Source organism: Eumetopias jubatus, unplaced genomic scaffold (genome assembly GCF_037043125.1).
Source record: "Eumetopias jubatus isolate StellerSeaLion01/CBP00866 unplaced genomic scaffold, mEumJub1_p1.0 scaffold_12, whole genome shotgun sequence".
Lineage (NCBI taxonomy): Eukaryota > Metazoa > Chordata > Mammalia > Carnivora > Otariidae > Eumetopias > Eumetopias jubatus.
The window spans coordinates 103420774-103436985 of NW_028274818.1; the positions used below are offsets into that span (position 1 = coordinate 103420774).

General features: G+C 44.8%; 1 protein-coding gene across 1 annotated transcript; it reads left to right on the top strand.

The window, feature by feature from the left end:
* The first annotated feature begins 8842 nt into the window (after positions 1 to 8842).
* Positions 8843 to 15561, top strand: IFT22 (intraflagellar transport 22). The gene is made up of 5 exons (XM_028110072.2): positions 8843 to 8961; positions 12962 to 13038; positions 13155 to 13244; positions 13503 to 13705; positions 14706 to 15561. Exons 1-5 carry the CDS (start codon positions 8923 to 8925, stop codon positions 14852 to 14854), a joined length of 558 nt encoding a protein of 185 aa, XP_027965873.1. The 5' UTR covers positions 8843 to 8922; the 3' UTR covers positions 14855 to 15561.
* Positions 15562 to 16212: the final 651 nt, after the last annotated feature.

Sequence of the window (16212 nt, forward strand, 5' to 3'; positions counted from 1 at the left end):
GCTGCTGGGTTTGTTTGTCGGGTTGGTTGGTCTGTTTGTTGGTTGGTTGTTCCACTTGAACGAATTCATGTCTGACTATGAATTGATGCCAAGTATCTTCATCTTCACTCTCTCTCTTAGACAGAGTCTAGAAAGTCTAAGTTGCCAATGGCTACAGGTGCAGCCTTTAGCTCATAGATTAAGGAATATAACCACCAGCCCCAGACATCCATCAAGAGATTCAAAGAGAGAAGATGGGGACCAAACTAAGCCTTCTGCTCCTTATTTCATTGCCTTGTGCTGGCCTGCCTTGCGGGCACCAGGACATGAAGAAAACCATCTTCCCTTCCCAAGCAAGCTGTGAAGTTTGATTAGAAGATTGGGGGTAAAGTGCTTTGAAGAGAAGTGATGTGGGAAACACCCTGTGTTTGTGTTCAGGTTATTTCCTGGGAGACTTCAGATGAGATTAGGGCAAATGAATGGGTCTGCTCAGGTCACTGGGCTGCTTTGCACAAGAAAGGAATTGTTTCCCAAAACACGTCTGCTAGAGGGTCTGCCAAAACCACTCAGCTCTGCTCCACACCCAAGCATGTCTTCCTTCAGTCTTGCCGTCATACAAGGAAAAGGGAAATTCGGCGGTCAGGTCAATCAGGCTGGTGCGTTAAATGTTAACACGTACTTAGATGTCAAAGTGTGCCTTTGGGCAAAAACAATTACCGAATGTTTTAGAACATGACTCCAGTATGTAAACTGTATTGAGAGGGAAGAAGAAAATGAGATTAATAGGTGAAACGTTTAGTCAAACCAGACAATCAGGGTGAAAGGAACATCCCAGAGCATTTTGTCCAACCCCATCCACGGTCATGTCTCTTCCTCCCCTCCCAGACTACTTTCCTGATGAGGCCAAGGGGTCACAAACCTGTACCCTGCCAGGCAGGTTCTATATGAATTACCAGCTGACAAATAAGAGAAGCTAGCCAATGTTTTAAATATAAATATCCCTACTCCGAGCCATAGACATAGGTTGGGGTCCCAGCTTCCCCACCTGTGGAAAGGGCTGAGTTTTCCTGCACTCCACTGCAAAATGATTCGTTCTCCAAATATAACCCATTAGCAGGAGGCTTAAATATATGGTATTAAAACAAAAACAGGGCGCCTGGGTGGCTCAGTCGTTAAGTGTCTGCCTTTGGCTCAGGTCATGATCCCAGGGTCCTGGGATTGAGCCCCGCATCGGGCTCCCTGCGCCGCGGGAAGCCGGCTTCTCCCTCTCCCACTCCCCCTGCTTGTGTTCCTGCTCTCGCTGTGTCTCTCTGTCAAATAAATAAATAAAATCTTTAAAAAACAACAACAACAAAACCTTCACTCCAGACCAAGTGGTAAAAATGAAGCCTATACAAATAGTTACCATTCTTGAGAATCAAAAGGTACATTTTATAATATATTAACTAATGTTAAGTGATGGACTTTTTTTTATTAACCTCGTGTTTCTGATGTTTTGACATCGAGGGGCCTCACAGACCCTGGAGAGACCATCCCTCCCAGGGCTGGCTAATTCTTAGAGACGGGAAACCACCAGCCCAGTTGAGTGTGCCTTTCATATGCAAACTGGCCAATCCAGAGCCCATATCCCAGCCACCTCCTATACTGGACACTCACACTCTGGACCACTGTCCTTCTGCCCGAATCACCCCAGGGTTAAGTGCCAGATGCACTAGAAATAACACCTACTCCCCAGAGCCTGCTGAAGTCATTCGAACTAGCCAGCCTAATCTTCTTTATCTTGCCAAACTCATTCTGTTCCTGCAGAAACCACAAGAAAGTTTCTTGTGCACCTGTTTCTCCTCCTCCCTCTGCCTGTGGCTGACCCTGGTGCTTCCCTGTGTGCCCCCCACCCGGGGGGGATTGTGGACGGGAGGGAAGTGCACCTGCCGCTGGGGAACTGTAACAAACCCTCTTTTCAAGGACAGCCCTCTCCTGATCTGTTGGCCTCACCAGACGTGAATAGTACTAAAGCTTACATTATATGAAGGTGGCATTTATTCACAAAGGAAGGCTCTAGAATCATCTTGGTTAAATTTCAGATTCAAGCCTGTCCCAAGAAGAGAGAACACATGCAATCCGAAAACTGCATTAGGAAAGTTAAGTCTTTCCATGAGTGCCTGGTCTGCACGGGCCACATACAGACCTCAGCGGTCCACGGGTGAGTGGACCCCAGACATTGTCCCCTACAGTGTCATGCACCTCCAGGATCTGATTTGCTCCTGAATGTAAACACAGTGCAGGAGGTGTGTAAACAAAGACCTCTTTAGGGAGGAAATGCAGTTGGAACTTGGAGCTGTTTCTTGTATGTACAGTAGCCTTCATTTTAAGAAAATATAATATACTGTACAGAATTGGGAGTGAACTGAGTCAAAAAAGCAGGAAATGAGCTAAGTGTAGCGGGAGTGAAATAGCTTTCAATAAAAAAGTTACAGCAGGAAGACAGGGAGTGTTACCGGTATTAACTTATTTGTGACAGATTAAACATCTAAGTGCTCCTTCCTTACAAAAAAAAAAAAAGCGAAGGAAGACCACAAAGGTTTAGTGCTCAGAAGTTACACTCAGCGTGGTGGGAAAACCCTTGTGATCAGGGGCATGGAAAGGATGGGTCCAAAGCATCACAGGAGTGTTACAAAGATCTAAGCACCAGATATCAACCACCTACTGTGTGCCAAGACTTGCACAAATTGCTTGTACATCTCATCCAGTTCAATCCTCTTCACAACCACGCAGGACTGGATTAAGCCCCACTTCAGTGGATGGAAAACTAAGGCTCTGTGTTAGTTATCTACTGCTACACATAAGAAATTCCTCCCAAACTTGGCAAATTACAGCAACAATAAACAACTGTTCTCTCCTACTGTTTCTGTGGGTCAGGAATATGGGCGGAGCTGGGTGGTTCTGGCTCAGGATCCCTCATGAGGTTGTAGTCAAGATGTTTGCTGGGGTTGTGGGTCATCTGAAGGCTTGACTGGAACTGGTGAACCACATGGCTGTCAGTGGATGCCAGGGTATAAGCAGGAGGCAGTTTTTCACCACATGGAGCTTTCCACAGGGCTGCTTATGTCCTCAAGACATGGCAGCTGGTTGGCCTCAGTGTGATTGACCAAAGCGAGTAGAAGGCAGAAGCTACAAGGTCTTTGTATGACCCAGCCTCAGAAGTCACACATCCCTTCACATCTTATTGGTTACACAGGTCCGTCCTATTCAGGGCAAGAGGGAACCACACAAGAGCTTAGAAACTAAGAGGTGAGGGGAAAAAAAAAAAGAAACTAAGAGGTGAGGACCGTGGGGGGGCCATTTTGGATACTGGCTTCCCCTGGACCCAAGAGTATAAGTAATTTTCTTAAGATCACTCACTTAATCTCAAATTCTACCTTACTCCCAAATCAGCATTCTTTCTACCACACCTCTGCAAAGCCTGAGTGCAAGACATCACCTAACGAAGACAAAGGGTCCTGATGAAGCCACATCCCTGTTTCATTGCTTTTGCCAAAAGTTTTATCTTCAATCCAAAGGGAAATATATTTTTTAAGAGTTTATTTATTTATTTGACAGAGAGAGAGACAGCAAGAGCAGGAACACAAACAGGGGGGAAGTGGGAGAGGGAGAAGCAGGCTTCCCGCTGAGCAGGAAGCCCGATGATGTGGGGCTCGATCCCAGGACCCTCGGATCATGACCTGAGCCGAAGGCAGATGCTTAACGACTGTGCCACCCAGGCGCCCCTACTGGGAAATATTTTTATGTTAAAACATAGCTCAGGCTTTCTAACGGGAATTGATGAAAAATAATTTTTACTGTATTGATTTTGCCTAAACCAAACTTGCTGAACCTCATCCCTGGCTAGAGCTTTAAAATAATAATAATAATAATAAAGTAAAAATAATGGAGCACCTAGGTGGCTCAGTCGGTTAAGCATCCAATTCTTGATCTTGGCTTGGGTCTTGATCTCAAGGTCGTGGGTTCGGGCCCTGCACTGGGCTCTGTGTGGGGTGTGGAGCCTACTTAAAAAAAAATAAAAAGTAAAATAAAATAATAGGAAGAAGAAGAAGGAGAAGAAGGAGGAGGGATGCCTGCAATAATAGAGACTAGAACATTTGCAGGTTACAAACCATTTTGCGGTCATTCCTATTTTTGAGAGTTGACCTAAATACGTTCAGTCTCTGTGCTGTAGGAGAAGGTGACTGAAGGACATTTTTACTCCCTCGAATAACAGGAAATTCACCATTTATTCTTTAGTAATAAAAACTGCATGTGTAAGAATTGTGACCGTGGAAGGTCAACCCAAATTAAAGATTTTATGACTAGCAGTTATATTAAATCTTTTCAGCAATTTATAGAAAGGATTTGAAATATGTCAAATGTATTTCTCTAAGTTTTTTCAAATAAGAGGTTTTATTGCATCAAGTCACAGAACCAGGAGAAAAATTACTCTCAGATCATCCAGTGCTGGCTCTGCCAATGTCATATTGCTCCCTTCAGAACCAAAGACTGGGTATTAAGCCATCTGAGGTCAACCTCTTCTAATTAAAATGAAAGTCATAAAGTAAAGTATTTCAGTAATCCATAATAATAATAATCCCACATTTATGTAGTGCATGTATCCAAGAAATGGAAAGCAGTTCACATTTTTTTCTTTCTCTCACCTGGAAACAAAACCGAAAGCCCCAAGGCAAGTGTAAAGGAACATTCATTAACTTAAATATTTATAGAGCAAACGAACGTGCCTGTGTGTGTACTAGGAGAAAGGGAGGAGGAATTGACATTTATTGAGCACCTACTGTGTACCAAGCTTTGAACTAGGTCCAGTGGACCCAAACATGAATGACACCTTTTTCTTTTTTTAGAATTTATTTTATTTTTTAGAGAGAGAGAGAGAGACTGAGCAAGCAGGAGGAGGGGCAGAAGAAAAGGGAGAGAATCCTCAAGCTGACTTCCCACTGAGCACAGATCCCAGCACAGGACTCACTCCCAGGACCCCAAGACCATGACCTGAGCCCAAACCAAGAGTCGGACACCTAACCGATCGAGGCACCCAGTTGTTTTAATTCACGCACTGTGAATTAAAATGAGATCATATATGGGAAAGCACTTGATGAGGTGAAAAGCACTATACAGGTTGGGTCTTCCCATCTAGACTAGGAACTGCCTGGGGGCAGGGACTAGGCGGATCCATTTCTGGAACCCAGTGCCTACCTAAGTGCCTGGCACCAGTCCTTCCAAAGCCCCAGCCAGAGATCTAAGTATATATTTCATGCCAAAAAAAGCAGGGGGAAGGGGGAAGGCGAGATTCCCCCCAATTTTTTTAGGTGTGAAAGGGAGCAACATTTTTGAGGTTCTTTGGACTTTTGAAAGTTTTCATTTTTAAAATAAATACGGGAGAATGTGTATAGTATTTGGTGGTTATGAAGTGATACTAATAACCACCTGGGACTGTGTAACAGTGACAAAAAATAAAGAAGAGCTCACAGAAAGAAAGATTTCAAAAGGACATAGAAACCAGCCTAAGGGAGGGGGCTCCCACTTGGCCAAATCAAGGACTATTTGAGCATCAAATAAACAATGATGGTGACAGATTATAACCAAGTGAATAATATAGGAAATCAGGAACCAGGGGTGTGTGTGTGTGTGTGTGTGTGTGTGACATAGAAATACTGGGGCACCCGAGTGGCTCAGTTGGTTAAGTGCTTGACTCTTGATTCCGGCTCAGGTCATGATCTCAGGGTTGTGAGATTGAGCCCCGTGTTGGGCTCTGAGCTCAGTATGAAGACTGCTTAGGATTCTCTCTCTCCCTCTGCCCCTCCCCGCCCCCACTCCCAGCTCTCATGCACGCACTCTCTCAAAAAAAAAAAAAAAAAAAAGAGAGAGAGAGAGAAATACAGGTGCAGGTATAGGCACTGATGAAGACATAGATAATCACATGACCCAGCAATTCTGTTCCTAGGTATTTACCCAGGGTAAGTGAAAACATGTCCAAACAAAACTATTTCTAGTAGTTGTGTTTATAATAGCCCCCAAACTATAGACAGCCCAACCCACATAACCATCAACAGGGGAACAGGTAAACAGATGATGGTATATTTATACATGGAATATGACTCAGCAATAACAAGGAATAAACTATTGACATACACAATATGTATAAATATCAAAAATATTTTCCTGAGTGAAGGAAGCCAGACACAAAAGAGTAAATATTGTGTGATTCTATTTATATGAAATTCCAGTACAGGCAAAACTAATCTCTAGTGACAGAAAGTACAACAAAAGTTTTCCCGGTGCTAGGGGTGGGAGGGAGTTGACCACAAAGGAACATGAGGGAACTTTTGGGGTAATGGAAAGATTCTGGGTCTTGAGTAAAATGATAGTCTACACATTTTTCAAAACTCAAAGAACATTTAAAATAGGTACACTTTAATATATGTTTATTTTTAAATTTAGTTATTTATAACTAAATAACATTGATTTTTTTATTGTTATGTTAATCACCATATATTACATCATTAGTTTTTGGTGTAAATAACATTGATTTTTAAAAAAAAATAGGACTACTCTATGGCAAAGCATTTGTTGTTCCGCAGTCTTTCCTTTATTACAGACGTGATGCCTGAAGGCACAGCAGCTACCTTGTGACTATGAGGTAACAAGCATGAGGACAAAGAGTAAATTAAACCTACGGACAGCAGAGGAAAAAAGGAGAAAGAAGCTGGTGCCTGAGGCTATTTTTGAGCTGCCAAGCCCTCCCTAGACTGTCATCCTCCAGACCTTGTCACTGTAAGAGTTTTGTTCTTTCAGTCAAATTAATCCCCAAGCAAAATACAAAGTCGCCCCATCCAAATTATTTCCACTCCACCTTCATTCTTCATCAACTGAGAATGCATCCCTCCTCCTCCTCCTTCAGAATCCCAAACCAAGAATTCAAGCACATAATCTTCAAAGGTACACTTTGGAAACAGCTGCTATGTGAAGTTAATTATGGCCGGAGGCATCATGGAGCATTCAAAAGGGCCAAGAGGAGTTGGGAAGACAGGCTGAGAAATAGCACTGAAGTCTTAAGAGACATGAGAAGATGGAAAGAACCCACAGCAGATGCGAATGGGAATTAGACTGGATAGGTGGGAGCCAATTTATGAAGGGCTTTTAAGCATTACATTTCTCCAATGTCACAGGCTAACTAGCCCTAGACCTGATATCTCAGGCAGCGTCACTGACTAATGAACTTTAGCATTTCAGCCATGTCATATTGGGGTTCCAAACTATTGTTTTTTAAAGATTTTATTTATTTATTTGAGAGAGAGAGCAAGAGAGCAAGCACGAGAGAGAGGGGGTAGGGGCAGAGGGAGAAGGAGAAGCAGACACCCCGCTGAGCAGAGAGCCCAATGCAGGGCTGGATCCCAGGACCCTGGGCAGAAGGTAGCCGCTTAACTGAGCCACCCAGGTGGCCCTAGAGTTTCTCTTACACATAGCCAGATACAATTCCTGGCACATGCTTCCCATCACCCTTAGAATAAATTCCCAAAGTCTCACACGATCTCTCCCACAGCATACCCTACCACTCTCCCTTATTCTTCCTGCACAAGCCTCACGGACCCTCTGGGCTGTTCTTGGTACATGCCAAGTTTATTTCTGCCTTAGTGCCTTTGTCCTTGCTGTTCTGGCATGCTCTTCTTTGAGATCTTTCACAGTTTGCTTGAGCCCTCGCTTCACTCAGCTTTCTGCTTTAATGTCACCTCTGTCCCAAGGTCTTGCCTTGACTACTCCATCCAAAATTGGTTCCTTCACACTCCTTAACTCTTTAGTACTTTATCTTTATTCATAGCACTTACCACTAACTAAAATAGTCTCTGCCCGGGAGTATGTTATCTATTTTCTTGCTTAGTTAATGTCCATCGGCTCCCCGGGAATGAAAGCTTCCAGAGGTACAGGTAAATCCCAGTACCTGGAAGAGTGCCTGGTATGAAGTAGGCATTTGAAGGATATTCATTTAATCAATCAGTCAATTCATGACATCTTGAAATTGCGGTAGACTCTTCCTTACATTTCACTCAAGTTATTTGTCATACAAAGACTATGTAACTATCCACTAAAAGTTAAAGCCACGGTGTTGGGTTTATTTTGGCATTTTTGTCATACCAGCACTTTCTGGGGCTTGCAAATGTCTGGACACTTAATTTCATGGCCTCTCCTGAAATTCTGGACCGGCTCCGCAATTTAAGGCTGACCTAATGAATGAACTTTGCAGCGAAGCGTCCAGACATCTGCACCGACACTGAACTACGCCGGGCATTGTCCTTTTGGTTTCTCCCCAGATCACCCAAAGGACGATCAGTGGTGAACCCATTCAGAGACCCGAGACTCGTTTTGTCTCTGACCTTTTCTAGATTGGGCCAGGGCCGTGATAAACCCGATCACAGTGTGGACAGTGGAGTGGCAGAGTGACGAAGACGTCAGAAGGCCTGCTCCCAACCCCAGCTCACCAGCTACATGGCCAGTCTTGAGTTCTCGGGATTACCAGAAGACGCATAGATCAGGGACCTGCAATCAGCCCCCAACCTACAAAGAGAGAGAGGCGCCCTGTGTGAGCTCTGCGGTCCTCCCGGGTCAGAAGCGAATCTGGATCCGGGTTTTTTGCTTCCCTTCCACCCTCGCTCTAGCCTTGCACGCCCGCTTCCAGCCCCGAAGCCCAAGCCACCAAGCCAGAGAAGCCGGCCCATGCGCCCGACTCTCCGCCGGCCCACACGCCGGCCCTTCTGTTCCCGGCCCCGCGCCGCGGCCCCGCCCACTCCCGTCGGCCCCCGCGGGCCGCTCCCGTCGCTGTGGAAACGAAGGCTGCCAATCGGCGCGGCGGCTTCCGCCCCTCCCGGCAGAGGTGCGCTCCCACCAGCTTGAGGGCGGCGGACCGCGATGCTGAAGGCCAAGATCCTCTTCGTGGGGCCCTGCGAGGTGAGGCCCGGCCGGCGAGGGCGGCGGGCGGGGGCCGAGGCGGGCGCGCGCGACCCGGGACGGTGCCTTGCCCCGGGAGCCCCCCGGGAGTCGAGAGCCTGGTCCCACCGCGCCCACCCGGTGGGCGCCGCTGGCCTCAGCGTGAACTCGGCGCCCCCAGACCTTGACCCCGTTTTCGTAAGTCCTGAAAGTAGTGAGTGGCGTTTTGGAACCAGAGTCTAGGTCCCACGATTCTCCTTTGCCCCTGAGGTTGGCCCTAATGAACATGCCTGTGGGACAAGAAAAGGAGAGGAAAGACTGGACTATTACATGGTCTTTGAACGGTTCCCTCGTAGTGTGCGTGGGGGCGGGGCGGGGGGGGGCGGAGGATTAAACCTATTTGTGGACTTCACACCATACACAGGAATAAGATTCCCATGGACTAAAGCTAAATGTGTAAAACAACTACCGTAGAAATAGTGAATGTTCTCCATCTTCAGCGCGCATCCCAATTGCCTGGAGGGCTTCTGAAAAACACAACATGCCAGTCCTGCCCCAGAGTTTTGATTCAGTAGGTCTGGGAGGGATCCGAGAATCTGCCTTTTACTGGTGCTGTTCGTCCAGGGACCACGCGTTGAGAACCACTGTAGTAGATGCGTCTATGGAGAGATAATGTTATTCAGCTTGAGACAGGGAAGGTCTCCTCAAGCACAACACAAAAAATGAAGAAGCCTAAAAGAAATGACAGCGAAAGTAAGCCTGGGGAAAGTATCTGCATAATACATTACAAAGAAAGAATTAACAGGTAGAACGCACAGGGGAAGTTTAAAAATTGGTAAAAAGAACTCAGTAGAGGGGCGCCTGGGTGGCTCAGTTGGTTAAGCGACTGCCTTCGGCTCAGGTCATGATCCCAGGGTCCTGGGATCGAGTCCCGCATCGGGCTCCCTGCTCAGCAGGAAGCCTGCTTCTCCCTCTCCCACTCCCCCTGCTTGTGTTCCCTCTCTCGCTGTCTCTCTCTCTCTCAATTAAATAAATAAAATCTTTAAAAAAAAAAAAAGAACTCAGTAGAAAATCAAGCGAGGTCCCTGCACACAAGTACAACCAGCCAATAAGTATAAGAGGATGTTCAGCCTCACAGTCAACAAGAACATGAATTAAAACAAGAAGATGAAGCTTATTTGCCCACCGTAGTGGGTGAAAAAAGGTTAGAACACTGATAACATGAAGCATGAGGATGCTTGTAGGGAAATGAGTACTTTAGGATTCTGTTGATGGGACTATACATTGCTAACAGCTTTATTGGCAAATCCAATTATTAAACTTTAAAAACATGCATAGCTTTCAGTGCAACACTGACATTTCTCAAAATCTACGGAGGCTGGACACTTACCTGTGTTCCCCAGAGGGGGTGTCGAACGATATTGAACTGGAAACACCCTAGGTGCCCATTGATAAGAGAACGTCTGAATAAACTAGGGACATTCTTACTGGGGAAGACTCCAGCGTTTCCCAAAAGGAGGCACTGTGTGGAGGGACATGGAGAACATGTCAAGTTTATGTCTTGCCAAGACATAAACTAGTAAGTGAAATAGACAATAACAATATGCACAGAATTGTGAAAAGTAAACCAAGCATAAATATCTTCTCTTTTTTTTAATGGAAATTCTCAAACATACAAAGGGAGAAAAAACAAGGAACTCCTAGTACTCATCACCCAGCTTCAACAACAAAATATATTTCCACATACACATATCCTCCTCTACCTCAATACTCTGCAGATTGGCCAACTTTTCTATTCCTTTAGCATGCTGGGCCCATTCCTGGCCTGGTGCCATCCAACTAGTTATTCTCTTCACCTGGAAGGCTCGGTTGACCCCTTGTCATTCAAATCTTGGTTTAAACTTCACCCTTTCAGCCTTCCCTGACCACCCAGTTCAAAGTCCCTATGGCATTATCCCACTTGATTTTTATCCTCATGCTTAGCACTACTTCATCTTCTGTTCAACAGCTCCAGGCAAGGTAGACACTTAAAAATACCTGATGTGCCTAACAGTTTCTTCATTTTCCCAGAAGAACCCTCCCCCTCAATCAATTGGTTTTGACCAACATGTATATATAAATTTAAGGGCGTAGATGAAATATATAAATATACTTCTATAATGTTTTATGTATTCATGTAGCTATATATACATTTAAAGGTACCCTAAAGATACATATTAATTTAGAAATGCTGTTTTATTCCGTACTTGCATTTCACGACACAGCTTTAAAATTTAAACTCCTCACCTGTACCTTTGACACCTGAGTTGATTTTATGACCAAAGCCACTTTTAAACCACATGATGGGCACCTGGCTGGCTCAGTTGGACAAGTGTGTGACTCTTGATCTCAGGGTCATGAGTTTGAGCCCCACACTGGGTGTAGAGATTACTTAAATAAATAAAACTTAAAAAAAAAAAGAACACATGACAGAGCATACCATCTGAATAGTTTAGTATATAAGCACTTTTTGAATCTGTGTATGACCCTGTTCCTAGAAATGTATTCCAGCCCAAAGAACCATTCCTATAACATCAGGTCATTTGCTTTATTTGTTCATCCTATAGATAAATATCCATGGTCTCCACAAACATAACCACTCAACTGTAGTTTTTTTTTTTTTTTTTTACGATTTATTTATTTAGTTGGGGGGCCAGGGGGAGAGGGAGAAGCAGACTCCCCACTGAGCAGGGAGCCTGACGCCAGGATTGATCCCAGGACCCCTGAGATCATGATCTGAACCGAAGGTTGATGCTTAACCGACTAAGCCACCAGCTTAACTGACTGAGCCACCCAGGTGCCCCTCAACTGTGTTATTTTTAAGTGAGGCTACATGCTCAGGAAGAATTACTAAAGCAAGATTAATCCCCTCCCCGACCTTTTTCTGATTCTGTCAAGTGACCTCTACAAGCCTCCAAAACTGGCATTGGTTGAAATGATTCTAGTCAAGCAGTTGTTCAAAATAAAGTTCTTGAGAGAGCAGGACATAATTTCAGAGATTTTTAAGGACTCGAGTGATTCCCTTTCATCTGAGGAGGAATTTGCGGAGAAAAAAACGCCTAATCTTACATCCAAGCATATACTATATTCGCTAAATGAACGATGCAAATGTACAGAAAGTATCTGAAAACAGATCATAGTTACCACCTTTGGGGAGGGAATGGAAGAGATGGACAGATAGCTACTTTGGGCGGAGGGACCAGGAGGGCTGTTTTGTTAATAGGACTGAGTATGACTTGTATTTTCTAGAAGGAGAAACAGCCCCGTGTGACAGTGTGGCACAGCCAGCCTCTGTGGGACCCAGCTCTGAACTTGAATTTCTGTGTGACCTTGAGGAACTCCCTTCCCCTTTCTGGGCCTCAGTGGCTTCATATCTGTGACAGACTGCTTTCTTGATGTGGAGAGGAGCATGGCAGGAGAGAGACTCACGATGGGTGCCTGGGTGGCTCAGTCGTTAAGTGTCTGCCTTCAGCTCAGGTCATGGTCCCAGGGTCCTGGGATTGAGCCCCGCGTCGGGCTCCCTGCTTGGCGGGAAGCCTGCTTCTCCCTCTCCCACTCCCCCTGCTTGTGCCCCTGCTCTCACTGTGTCTCTCTCTGTCAAATAAATAAATAAAATCTTTAAAAAAAAAAGGAAAAAAATTTAAAAAAAGAAAAAGGAGAGAGACTCACGCTAACAATTCTTTTCTGTTCTCAGATAAGTTAACTGAAAGCCAGCCAGGGAAATCAGTGTGGGTAAGAAGGTCACCCAGTTAGACCTTCTTTAAAACCCCATGCATGCTGGGTCCCAGACCAGACTGCGCCCACCAAATACAGGAAGGCAGCGAGGCCCACCCAACCAGAGAGAACCCTCTGCCTTGGTGCTCTCAGGGTGGCCATGGCCTACATGCCATCACACCTGGTTCCAAGCCAGCTATTGGAGGGCACATTTATGGTTTCTTTTCTGCTCTTCAGCAAAGACCTTTTATTATCTTCATTTCCACAGAGTGGAAAAACCGTTTTGGCCAACTTCCTGACAGAATCTTCTGACATCACCGAATACAACCCAACCCAAGGAGTGAGGTGAGCCCTGACAAATCTGTTTCCCAGAGAGGCCCACCACCCCCCTTTTGGGACGGTGGCATTCCCAAAGTATACTGTTCCCAAAGTGGAGATGCTACTATTGTTTTTATTTCTAGGATCCTGGAATTTGAGAACCCACACGTGACCAGCAATGCCAAAGGAACGGGATGTGAATTTGAGCTGTGGGATTGTGGCGGTGATCCAAAGTACGTTTCCTTTAAAGAGGGTTGGCTTCATCAAATGATTCAAGACTCAGCTGCCCGCCAAGCACCTTGGACTGTGGCCCAGCACACTTCCTAGCATGTATTAGGGGCATGATCGATTATTTGGTGACATGCGTGGCTTTTGAAACTTGACACAGTGACAAGTCATCCATCGATTAACCCTAAGACGTTATTTCTAAAGGCCTCAGCTAGAAACCGGAGCCACCTGACATTCACCATGCCTCCTTCTCTGGCTTGCAGGTTCGAGTCTTGCTGGCCAGCCCTGATGAAGGACTCGCATGGGGTGGTGATCATCTTCAATGCCGACCTCCCCAGCCACCTGAAGGAAATTGAGATGTGGTATTCCTGCTTCGTCCAGCAGCAGTTCCTACAGGACGCTCAGTGTCTGTTGATCGCGCACCACAAACCAGGCTCCGGAAGTGATAAAGGACACCTGACTTTGTGTAAGGAGACTTCCATTTCTCCTTTCTGCTCTTGTCATGAGTGGTCTGGGCATTTGTATATTGTTCTGGGTCTTTAGAAACCAGAGGCTCTGTGCAGTTATTGAGCACTTACTGTGTCCTTGGCCTTTGTTCTTCCTACCATGTAAATTGGAATCGCCAGGTTGGAAGATCTGTCATAGCATCCAGGCCAGGACAGAGACACTTTGAAAGCAGGCAGACACCAAGAGGGAAAAAAAAGAAACAAAAACCTGATTTTAGCCACTCATCAGTACAATTAGGGACATTCTTTCCTGACTGGTCTTGTCTCAAGAAAAACTCCCAATTAGCCTGTGACACACCATGACAGAGTGACAAAGTGCTCATGGAAGACGATTCACAATACTCAGAAATCTCTTCCTTTCTGGTGTGAGAAGAGGACCTGGAAGTGGCGTGTAGTTTTGCTATCCCACCACCAGGTGACAGCGTGGTGGCACTCTTTATTGAGCGCCTACCGTATGCCGAGCACGATGCTGAGCAGCGGCAGTGGCATGTGGTGAAACGTTCCTTCCTCTGTTAAATCATGGCAGGCAAGACACCACTTTATTTTTGGCCTCTAGGGAGGTCAGCAAATTGGCTTCGATAAGACTCGGGTCATCGGGAGCTGGAAAGGGCCCATTCTTAAAAGTTCATGCCTATTAGAGGAACTGTAAAAATCTGCCACAGAAGGAACGATGATCCATAGTCAGAAAAGTTACTGCAGCTTAAACAGGAAACCCTTCTTGTGCAGGACTGTCATGGCCACAGTTTGCAAAAAGTGTAGCTATTGATTAATGCAATGTAGTGTCAGTTACATGTACATTCCCGAGGTCTTTATCTGTTGTAGCTTTGTCTTTTTCTTTTTCTTTTCATTACATCAGGTATATTGCCCTGTAAATTGTGGTAGTGGTACCAGAAATAAAAAATTAAGGAATTTTTAACTTTAAAAAAAAAAGTTCATGCCTACTTTCCTTTCCTTTTTAAGCGCCCCCCTTAAGCAAGCTGAAGCTGGTGCACTCAAATCTTGAGGATGACCCTGAAGACATCAGGTTGGAGTTCATCAAGTATTTAAAAAGCATAATCAACTCAGTGTCTGAAAGCAGAGACCGGGAAGAGATGTCAATTATCACCTAAGCAGCCTTCCTCTGGACTCTTCCACGTCACACATGAGGTCACCTTGTTCCCCAGGCAGATCTGGGATCTTACCCAGCTACTGATGTGACCTTCTCCCTGTGGCTGTAGAAGAGATTTTCCTTATCTACTCTCACGGTCGGGTCAGCCAGGGAGTTGATCTGGGGGTTACAAATCAGTTTGAGCCAGTAGGCGAATTTGCAAATGCAGAGCCCATGAAGGAGGGTCAATTGTACCCTCATTTGGCATCAAATGTGGTCTAGGTCCCCTCCTTATCTAGGAGGAGGGGAGCATGAGATTTAGACCAATTATGGAAAATGGAAGACTATCATTTTTTCCCCATATCTATGGTGTAGGACTTAAGTGTTGGACTCTACCTCCCTGTTATTTAGAGGAATAGAATGGCAGCTCCACGAGGGGGCGGATTTTTATCTGTTTTGCTCATGCTGTATATCATCCGCAGCAAGAACAGTGTAGCATGACGCATCAGTATTTGTTGAATGAACTAAGCAATGAAAACCACCTTCAAACCAATACACAGGAATTAAACTTCTGAATCATACAGTATTTTAAGTTTTGTGACTGGCTTATTTCGCTGAGCAGAATGTCCTCAAGTTTCATCCATGATGTAGCAGGCGTCAGAATGCCCTTCCTTTTTAGGGCTGAATACTATTCCATTGTATGGACAGAATACATCTTGTTTATCTGTTCATCTGTTGGTTATCGTAAATGATTTGCTAGAACATTAGTGTACAATTCACCTAGGGTATCTTTCTTTCAAAGATTTCATTTTTAAGTAATCTCCACAACTAATGTGGGGCTCGAACTCACAACCCTGAGATCAAGAGTCACACACTCCACCGACTGAGCCAGCCAGGCACCGCCACCTAGGATATTTTTGAAGAAGATTAGCATTTAACCTCTCCAAGATTTTATTTTTATTTAAATATCCTTGATATCTGGACATCCTTATCAGCTTGGAAGGTAGAATACACATAACGTCTTCTAAAAAGTTTTTTATGATCTCAGGGGAACTTAATTCTTAAGTATTCCTTCAGGTAATATATGTAAAAACAATGTTATATTGTCCTAACACTTAATTTGTAAAAACCATCAAAAGTGTTGATGCTCAGAATAAGCAGATATGGTGAGTTTATAGCTTATCGTACAAGTGGGTTTGCTTTAATCTTAGGAATTTGTTCATCCATAATTTTTATATTTGGATTCTTTTTTTTTTTTTTTTTTTTAAGTAAGCTCTAGGCCCAACATGGGGCTTGAACTCACAACCCAAGATCAAGAGCTTCATGTTCTACCGACTGAGCCAGCCAGGTGCCCCTATTTTTGGAATTTTTTTAACATAG

Coding starts and splice junctions, on each gene's coding strand:
- IFT22 (XM_028110072.2), top strand. CDS start 8,923: ATGCTGAAGGCCAAGATCCTCTTCGTGGGGCCCTGCGAG. Junction 8,962..12,961: donor TCTTCGTGGGGCCCTGCGAG/GTGAGGCCCGGC, acceptor TCATTTCCACAG/AGTGGAAAAACCGTTTTGGC. Junction 13,039..13,154: donor AACCCAACCCAAGGAGTGAG/GTGAGCCCTGAC, acceptor TTTTATTTCTAG/GATCCTGGAATTTGAGAACC.